The sequence below is a fragment of the Lactuca sativa genome, chromosome 8 (assembly GCF_002870075.4).
Source record: "Lactuca sativa cultivar Salinas chromosome 8, Lsat_Salinas_v11, whole genome shotgun sequence".
Classification (NCBI taxonomy): Eukaryota; Viridiplantae; Streptophyta; class Magnoliopsida; order Asterales; family Asteraceae; genus Lactuca; species Lactuca sativa.
The window spans coordinates 260,076,010-260,087,116 of NC_056630.2; the positions used below are offsets into that span (position 1 = coordinate 260,076,010).

The window sequence follows — 11,107 nt, forward strand, 5'->3', positions numbered from 1 at the left end:
ATTAATAAAATTATTTATTAGTTAGTTTTTTACCTCTTCTGCTTAAAAAAAAAAATCCTAATCCACTATGTAGCTCTCGTTTCATAGATTTTCTGATCTCCACACTTGCTTAACTATAATCAATTAAACCGTAGTTGTAGTTTTATAAACATCGAAATAAATAGTTTAATGGGTGACTGGATTAGCGTTATATAAGTGTTTATAGTCATTTAGATCGTTATAAATTAATCACATAAATCAAATGATTAAAAAAAGTATCACGTAAGTAAATTTATATATTATTACAAAAATTAACTTTTTATAACCATGTTATACCTTTCTTGGTAGATTTTAGTTATATGAATAATGTGTTTTGATGGATGTTATAAATTGATACATCTTTATAATGAAGCAAAAATTAATTACTGAACAAAATTAATAACAAAGAAACATGATTATAATAACAGAATAAAGATTAAATGCGATTATAATATAGAAAAATATTGGAAAAAGCCATCACAATGTCCACATTGAAATATGTTGCGGCATATCATCAACATAACTATAAGGTGTGGAAGTAACAATCACCGGTAGTATTTGATATGTTTGCCGGTGGCACACACGATCTCGTGTTTGATGGCAAAGCCGCAGAAGAGGGGGTGGGGGTGAAACTGAACAACAAAAGTTTGCGACTCTCTCTCTCTCTCTCTCTCTCTCTCTCTCTCTCTCTCTCTCTCTCTCTCTCTTTCCCTCTCTCTCTCTCTCTCTCTCTCCTCTCTCTCTCTTCTCTCTCTCTCTCTCTCTCTCTCTCTCTCTCTCTCTCTCTCTCTCTCTCTCTCTCTCTCTCTCTCTCTCTCTCTCTCTCTCTCTCTCTCTCTCTCTCTCTCTCTCTCGGGGTGCCAACAACACAACACCGTTCAGTCTCATCCTTCATTTTTTTTTTCTTAAACACTTTATTTTTTGTGTGTTATTTCAATGTTACATTAGGCATGTAAATCGTGTCGTGTTCGGGTTGGCGTGTCAAAATATGTCAACCCAAACACAATTCATTTAAATATACAGGTCACGAGTTGGTGGGTTAGATTTGTGTTCGTAGGCCACATTCCATAAATAAAATTGACAATTAAATATGAATAAAATTTTGATGGTTAATGCAAACATATCCAAATTTTAGACATTTAAGTCTTAAACATCCAAATGAAAATTAAAAATATTTATAGAAATGTGGTACAGGCTTAGCCTTCCAGGTTACGATTTACGACCTTAGACCATCTACCACGAGTTAGAATGTCAAAACTGTCAAATGGTCTATGAATCAATGATATATATTATATAATACTTATTAAATATTAATACTTGATACATAAATATATTTAAAAATAAAATATTTTTTAGAAACCCATATATGACCCGTTTAATAAACGCTTGGTGGGTTGGCGGGTTAAAAAGTTCAACCCAAACCCATTTATTTCGTGTCGTGTTGCGGGTCGTATCGAGAATTGTCAGTCCTATGTTACATCACTCGATATAATAGTCACCTTTGACTTCTTTTTCATTTTCTAATTTTGTTTTCTTAACACTTAAAAAGTTTAATCCCACAAGATATTGGAAGATTATATATTAATGGGATTTTTGATCTATTATTTACTTTAAATTTGACTAACATAATGCAATTAAGAACTACATACATGTACATTTGACATTTTTTTCTTCTTTCAGCCCGCCATTAAGTTAATCCATATGCCATTTTGATTTCATTTAGCCCACAATCGTTAAGGTTCAAAACGAATTTAACCCAAGTATGTATATGTCGATTTCTTTGTTCATGAGACATACACAAGACGACTAAGAAAAAAACGGAAAATTTTAAACCAAAAATGGAACAAAGAAAAAAGGGGAATTATTTATTTATTTATTTTTATTTATTTATTTTTTTTTGTAATGAATATGTGGGGTGGGTATTCACTATGATTCTTACGTGGTTATTCAATGTTTTGTAAGTTGTATCATACGATAGATGTATACCCTACAACTTAATAATATCTAAAAAAGAAAAACAAAATTTCATAATATTGTAACAAAAATTAAAATCAAATAGTTATACTTATTGTGTTTTTTTAGAGATTTAAATGAAACAAATACAAAACTTGATTCTTTATATATATATATATATATATATATATATATATATATATATATATATATATATATATCCGGTAAGAAATTCTTTTTGGTATGAAGGTAAGAAATTTTTTTTCTACATATTTTTTTGACGAATAAAATAAATGAATCACTAGATAATTTATTTGTAAGATGATTCACAAGAAAAAATTCCCAAAAAAAATCTTTATCATTCATTTTTAAGTAAATTAAGAAAAAATTCATTTTTATGACAATTTTAGTGAATAACAACAAAATCATTGTATAAATGAATCATCGAAATATTTTTTTGAGAATTTTTTTTTTGTGAATCATCTTACAAATGAATCATCTAATAATTCATTTAGTTTGTTTGCGGAAAAAATACGTAGAAAAAAAAACTTCTTATCTTCCTACCAAAAATTTCCTTCTTATTTGATTTTGACTATATATATATATATATATATATATATATATATATATATATATATATATATATATATATATATATATATATATATATATATATATATCCTAATTAATTTTTTAAATATTTTTATTGTCTGAAATTGCATTGTTTTCTGAAAAAGCTAATTATGAACAATAAGGTTGATTTTTTAAAAAGTGATAATTAGAGTGTCCAAAGAATGTCTTGTTAGCAACTCAACATCGACAGTGCCAATTTGAAATTATCAAAAATGGTATTAGACGAGTGATAGTGATAACATTAGGTTCTATTTTCAGATTTAACCATTTAAACCCATGTGTATAGTCGTAACTGACTCTCAATTATTAAACAAAACATTACAAATCACCAAGCACTTCCAGAAAACCTAAGTACCTAACACACAATTGGTTGGAGTGAACTTTATTTTGCCGCGAATTTTCAGAACCTAAAATTGAAATCATGGGACACAAAAGAAGAAGAGGAAGAAAGAGATTAATTGGCGGAATGTGAATATGCAGGTGGTATATAGCATGGAAACAATTCATCCTGATATGGGCGATATACTCCTCCTTCTTCACACCTCTCGAGTTCGGATTCTTCAGAGGGTTACCGGAGAACCTGTTCCTCCTCGACATTGCTGGTCAGTTTGCTTTTTTCATCGATATTCTCGTACATTTTTTCGTTGCCTACAAGGACGCTCATTCTCATCGCCTTGTCTGCAATCACAATCTCATCGCCATCCGGTACAATGTCATCTCACTGTTGCTTCTTTTACTATCTCTCTTTCCCTTTTTTTCCCCTTTACTTACAAATGTCTTTGTCTACCAGCTACTTAAAATCTCGTTTCCTGCTTGATTTTCTGGGTTGTTTGCCTTTGGATGCCATTTACAAGGTATTCTTAGGTCTTCGGAAATTAGAATTCAAATTCAAAATCTTATATGTTCGATCCATAGCTCAATTGGGTAGTATTATTTTTAATAGTATAAGGCTTTTATAAGAAAAACATTGAACTTACAATGTTGTAATGCAATGAAATGGAAGTAGCATGCTGTAGCAAACAATCAAATGAAAGTACATAGTTATTTTTTGCATTTAGTTGTATTTCAACCACATCAACTCACTTTTATTTTACAATAAAGAGAGGTATTGATAGTTAATTTTCATCTGTACCCGATAAAAACGCCACCTATGTAAAGAGCACCTAGTTAATTCATCATCTTTCATACTTGAATTGATCTCATATTTATAGGGCTAAATGCATGGAATAACAATGTACTATAGCATCTTACTTTCATTTCTGCATTACAACATTGTATGTTAAAAAATCTACCTAATTATAACAATACCATTCAAATGCAAAACAATTTTCACCGCTATAGTTATGTAGTTTTTTCAAAATATAATGTACTTTGAAAAAGCTACCTAAGTATAGCAATGTGATGGTAGCTTTTTCAAAGTATAATGTCCTAATAGGAGAAAAAATTTGAAAGCACAAAGCTATAATCGGGTAGATATTTGAAAATACAAACCTTTAATATGAAAAAAGTAGGATGAGATAATGGCCAAAAACATAAAAGTATGTTGTTATTTCAGGCTTGTAACAGAAAAGAAGCAGTGAGGTACCTGCTGTGGATCAGGCTAAGTCGGGCTCTTCGAGTGACTGAATTTTTTGAAAGAATGGAGAAAGACATTCGTATTAATTACCTTTTCACAAGAATTATAAAACTTTTTGTTGTTGAGCTTTATTGTACTCATACAGCGGCATGTATCTTTTACTACCTAGCCACTACATTGCCTCCTGCAAAAGAAGGCTATACATGGATAGGGAGCTTGAAGATGGGAGACTACAATTACTCCCAATTTAGAGAAATAGACTTGTTGACACGCTACATAACTTCTCTATATTTCGCCATTGTCACCATGGCAACTGTTGGTCAGCTCCTCTTCTTTTTTTTTTCTTTTTTTTTTTTTTACCACAATAGCAACATAATACTTACATTTTCTTTTACTCCACTGATTGTTTGTATTTTAGATAATAAAGACAAGATAGGTTGAATTTCTATCTTTGACGGAAGAATGCATTTATCTCATTCTTTGTAAATTGTGGGGAAGGAAGACGAAACAATTGAACTTGACCTTGTAGTGTTAAATTCAAGAAATAGCAATGTAGTTTTAGTTTTTGTGTATTGTAGCATCCTAGTTTAAATTATTTCTGTTTCTGAAAAATTTAGCCAATTAAAGCAATTTCATCCATATACAAAGTACTCCTCACTGTTATAGTTAGGTAGATTTTTCCTGTTATAATTGATTAATAAGAAAAAAAATGGAAGTACAATTCTATTATTGGGTAGGTCTTAAAGTACAATTTCTTAATAACGAAAAATTAAAAGTACAATGTTGTAATAGAATAAGATGAAACTAGGATGCTATAATACACAAATAAGTTGGAGTAAGTTGCTATTTTCTTGTATTTAACTCTATTATGTATCCTTAGATTCCATCCATTTTTTTGCAAATTTTGCATATTGATGAATACTATTTGAAGTGTAATTTATTATTATCAAGACTTATTCTGTGAGATACTACTTTAAAAATTTATGTATGGTTAAATGCAAGAAATAACATGCTACTTTCATTTAATCCCATCATAGCATTGTACTTTGAAAAATGTACCCAAATATATCAATGCCATGAAAATAAAAAGAAATTCCCACTGCTATTATTGGGTGAATATTTCGTACTATAATATCCTTATAAAAAAATATTGAAACTGCAATGCTATAATTGGGTAGATTTTTCAAAAAATAATGACTTAATAAGAAAGAAATTGAAATACAATGCTGTAATAGAAAAAGATGAAAGTTGCATACACAAATAAATGAAAATATGTTGCTATTTCTTGCATTTAGCCCTATTGTGTATCCTTAGACATGTGCATATGTGGTATTAGCATTAATGAATGATATTTGAAGTATATTTTAGAGTAAATTACTGAAATCGTTCGTATGGTTTGGTCAAAATTTCGCGTTTGGTCCCTAACTTTTCTTTTGCACTCGGATCATCCTTGTGGTTTGATTTTGTTGCGTTTTTTGTCCCTCACATAAAATTAGGGACCAAACGTGCAATTTTGACCAAACCATAGGGACGAAAAACGCAATGAAATCAAACCATAGGGACGATCCGAGTGCAAAAAAAAAGTTAGGGACCAAATGTGAAATTTTGATCAAACCATAGGGACGATTTTAGTAATTTACTCTATATTTTATTATACCATGACTTACTTTAAACTATTATGTATTGTTCAGTGAAATAAATAACAACATACTTCCATTGATTTGTCTACTATAACACCCTACTTTTTGATTTCTTAATGTCCAAATAAGATAAAGATTGAAAGTACAATGCCATAATTGGCTTTAAGTGAAGAAACTTTCTGATTCTAACCATTTGTAGCGTATGCTGCAGGTTATGGAGATATACATGCTGTCAACAACAGGGAAATGATATTTATTATTATCTTTATTTCTGGTGATATGATTCTTGGTGCTTATTTACTTGGTAATATGGCTGCACTGATTGTGAAAGGATCAAAAACAGAAAGATTTAGAGATAAAATGACAGATTTAATCACATATATGAACAAAAACAACCTTGGAAAGGCAATAAGCAACGAGATCAAAGGCCATGTTCGCTTACAGTATGAGAGCAGCTACAGTGATTCAGTTGTTCTTCAGGATATTCCTGCTAGCTTTCGAGCCAAGGTAGGATATAATCATCATATAAATCTTAGCATGTCATCCAAATACAAAACATATTTCACTACTATACTTTTTATAGAATTTTTCATTGTATGACATACTAATATGAAAATGATTCAAAATACAATGTTATAATTGGGTAAACTTTTGAAAGTGCTATGCCTTAATAAGATAAAAGTTGTAACTACAATGTCGTTTTAGAACCATTTTTCTTATTATTGTGTTACACTTTGAAAAACCTAGCCAATTACAGCGTTAAACTTTCAATTTTCTTATTATTAGGACATTATACTTTGAAAAATCTATCCAATTATAGCAGTGAAAATTGGTTTGTATTTCTATGGCATTGCTATAGTTGTGTATATTTTTCAGAGTATAATGTTGTACTAGGTAAGCAAGATGCTATAATAAACTAACCAATGAAAGCAGGTTGTTCTTTCTTGAATTTAAGCCTTAGTTTTTTAGGAAGCAGATTATTTGGTTACATTAATCTAATCATCTGTTTTACAGATCTCACAGAAGTTATATGAGCCATACATTAAAGAAGTTCCTCTTTTTAAGGGATGCTCTCCTGCATTTATCAAACAGATAGTAAGTTGTTTCAATAATGTGGACAATATTCTGCACAACCTCAACCTTCGTGAAATTAAAATGTAAAATGTATTTAATATTTCTATCAAGAATGAAGTTAAAATAAGTAAAATATAACCCAAGGAAAAAAAATACATTGCTATTTCTCGCAATTAGCCTGTAATTTTATTGAAGCATTTGGTGCAACTTAGTTTGAAGAAGCTAACCTGATCTATTGCTTCCTTCTTTTGTGAGATCCTTGTATTTATCATTTATTAATTTATATGTAGGCGATTAGAGTTCATGAAGAACTTTTTCTTCCTGGGGAAGTGATTATTGAAGAAGGAAATATAGCAGATCAGCTTTACATTGTTTGTCATGGGAAATTGGTATGCATTACAGCCCTTTCTTCATTGCAATATAACAATTAGTTTTGCACTATTATACGTCTTTATTTTGTAAAAACAGCACTTCAACAACATGAACGATTTTCTGTTAGCAGCAGTTGACAGTTTAGTGTGCTTTGCTTTGGTGCTTAGTTTCATAGTATATTTCAATAACATAATTTTAAAGACATAAAAGTGAGTTTTAAAATTGCCAAGTTTTATCATGCCGATATCATGAATTTGTATAAATTTTAGTTGTGAATGTGTTTTCCTATTCCATACCTCATAAATCTTTCCACTAATAACTTTAAGCCTATAGAAAGATTCATTTACAGTATTGTAATATCATTGGGCATGGAAGCATTATTCTTTTATTTCCTATTCGACTAATATTCAGATTAAATGGCAAATTACAGGTAATAACAACTTACTTTACGCTTTATACCAATATATACAATGCACCCTATCTTTTACCATAACAACAACACACACTTATACTATATTACCTATAATAACAACATAATTACAATATTTTACCGGTATTGTTACACTTGTTAGTAGTAGAGAATTAGTTGACTATAGAATAATAACAATGTATTTTTTTTATTTGTAATAACAATATATATATATATATATATATATATATATATATATATATATATATATATATATATATATATATATATTCTTATACATTTCCCTACCAATATGTGTAGCTTTATTTGTTACATATTGCTATTTTTGGTAAAGAAACGCAATTACATTGCTTTATGTTTAAAGAAATACAAGTACGTTGCTATTATGCGTTACATATTGCTCATGTCGATAAAAAGTAAAACTACTTTGCTATTATGGGTAAACAAAATTTAAGTACACTACTCTTATGGGTTAAAGAAAAATATATTGGTAAAAAAAAGTAAAGCACATCTCTATTTTCTGCAAGTTGCTCTGAAATAAATGCATCAATGCTTATCCTATTTGCTGAATCAGACGTACGCATAGTTATAAAAGAATTTTTAAGATGTTTCTTTTTGACCTAAGGAGTTAATGTGCATATGTGGTAAGCTATATGTTGGTTTGCTTTTTTACTTAATTCGGGAAAGAATGACTTAATAGAGAAAGCCCTATTAAGTCATAAATTTTACAAATATTTTTGAAGTCAGAAAAGGCTTGATCTAACTGCAAAACAACAGTTAGTTTTGTTCCTTTATTCCTTTCTGTTACAGATCTGTACAGTTAATTTTTATTAAGGCATTGGATTTTGAAAATCTACCCAATTATAGCAAGCTACTTTCATGGACTAAAATCTATCCAAATTTTAGTTTGATTTGATACAAGTGCAGTGGTTTAAATATAATAGAAATAAAGAAAAGTAGGTTGGTATTGTTTCAGGAGGATATGAGAGGAAATGAGAAGGAAGAGGGGAAATCTGTTCAGAGTTTGGATAGTTCAAGCTCTCTGAATGAAATATCACTTCTTTGTAACATTCCAGCACCTGAAACAGTTCGTGTTGCTGAGCTGTCAAAGCTGCTGCGCGTTGATAGGCAATCTCTTACAGATATACTTGAGATACACTTTTCTGATGCCAGGATCATTCTAGATAACCTACTTCAGGTGAGTTCCTATATAATTAATTAAATGCAAGTACGTTGCTGTTTACAGAAATCTCATTTGGTGTTTATTATTATTATTATTATTATTACCAGGGAAAAGAAACACACCTCCGTAACAAGATTTTGGAGTCTGATATAACACTTCATATTGCAAAACATGAATCTGAATTGGCCCTCACCTTAAATTCTGCTGTCTATAATGGTGATACTTATCGTGTTAGGCGTTTGGTTGCAGCTGGATTAGATCCTAATAACACCGATTATGATGGAAGATCACCTTTGGTATTCTTTTTTTGTTACTATTATGTTTTTAGATTATAATACAAGTTTGATGGATAAATCGATAAAAAGTAATATTTCAGTGGCTAATTTGATCAAGTGGTGAAAATATGTTATGTATTTATTTCTAAAACTGATTAATAGAGAGAAATTTTTTAAACAGTTAATGAATAATAATGGTTTAATCACTCCAGAAAATAGTATAGTGGCTAAAACTATAAAGTGGTGAAAGTAGGGTATTTTTCCCTACTATAAAACCACCATAATTGGCTCCACTATTTGTCCATCCGTTAATTAAATAAATTTATATCAATTCCCAAGTAATATATCTAGTTTTTATTATTGTTTTCAATGAGATCTATACTGGATTACAAAGATTGCTTTCTCAGGCAATGTGAGTAAATCTAATAAAGTAATAATTATTTAACACTGCATACTGATGATCTATTTACAGCATATTGCTGCAATGAAAGGTTTTGAAGACATTGTTAAGTTTCTCATGGAAAAAGGAGCAATAATCAATGCTACAGGTAAGTTCCTATGTGTCGGGTTTAATTATTCATGCTATATATCTAGGGTTAAATGCAAGAGATATCAATATACTTGTATTGATTTGTTTATTATAGCATCCTACTTTCATTTCCTCCATATAATTTAGGTAGATTTTTTAAAGTATAATGTCTCAACAAGCAAAAAATTGAATGTAGACTTGTAAAATTGGGTGGATTTTAAAAGTGCAATCACTTAATAAGAAAACATATAAAAACACAACACAAATAACTCAAGGTACAATGCTAAACATTGCATTTGAACTTAATCTTTAACAGAATAAATAAATAAATGTGTGATGTAGATAATCATGAAAATACACCATTATTCGAAGCAATCAAGAATGGACAGGATGAGGTGGTTTCGATGCTTGCGGAAGCAGGAGCATCATTAGATATGAATAATAATAATAATAATGCCGGGAATTGTCTTTGTATGGCTGTTGCAAAGGGGGATTTTGAATTTTTAAAAAGAGTTTTGGCAAATGGAATTAATCCTAATTCCAAAAATTATGATCTTCGTACACCACTTCATATTGCAGCTGCAGAAGGCTTCTATTCAATTGCTAAGTTGATATTAGAAGCTGGTGGGAGTGTAATGTCCAAAGACAGGTATGTTTTAATGAGGCTATTTTGGTCTCTCTCTCTCTCTCTCTCTCTCTCTCTTTTAATAAAAAATGGATGAATGGAATCATGAAAAGAAAATCAACCCATGCTAAGGAATGAAAATTAACAAAGCAGAAGGGGTTATGTGTCTTCAAGGGATTATTTATTCCAATGGAATGAACCATTCCATTCATTTCATGATTCCCTTAAAAACTTATCCTCATATAATAACTATTAATTGTTTGTTTGTTTGTCACAGATGGGGTAACACGCCTCTTGATGAAGCTCGAGTAGGTGGAAGTAAGAAACTGATAAAATTAATGGAAGATGCAATCTTGGATGCTGGGAAAACTATACCAACTCGCTTCTAGTTCTATCCACCATTCTACTCTCCTTGACTATGTTTAGCATATGAGTATGCACATACTATTTATAATGTTATATCACTTGTATTGTTACTTTTACTCTTATTATTACTATTTATATTGTTATATCAATTGTATTTTTATATTACTTTTATTTAAATGGAAGTAAATGTGAAACGACCTCCATGTAGACATCACTTTGTTTCTCATGTTCTCGTTGATGTATCCAGCCAATCTATCAAATCTTTCTTACTATTTGAACATTTTAATTTAGTGAAACGAGTGAGTGTATATTGCCCTTTTTATTTATTTATTTCAAGATAGTATGTGGTTTAACGGAACCGATGATGAATAAACTAAGGTCAATTCATGAAAATGACTAGTTTTCTTAAATGGATATAATAATTTGACCACCC

The 11,107-nt window shown here is 30.0% G+C and overlaps 1 protein-coding gene across 2 annotated transcripts; it reads left to right on the forward strand.

Moving 5' to 3' along the window:
• Positions 1–3,084: 3,084 nt before the first annotated feature.
• Positions 3,085–10,885, forward strand: LOC111903589 (potassium channel SKOR; the record flags this gene model as incomplete). 2 transcript variants are annotated; one of them, XM_052766209.1, is given in 11 exon segments in its annotated part: positions 3,085–3,309; positions 3,395–3,458; positions 4,160–4,499; positions 6,032–6,327; positions 6,835–6,915; positions 7,185–7,283; positions 8,673–8,894; positions 8,987–9,175; positions 9,627–9,702; positions 10,026–10,332; positions 10,586–10,885. In XM_052766209.1, coding segments are annotated over 11 exon segments (2,011 nt in total), but the record flags the coding sequence as incomplete, so codon positions are not given.
• Between the last annotated feature and the right edge of the window lie 222 nt (positions 10,886–11,107).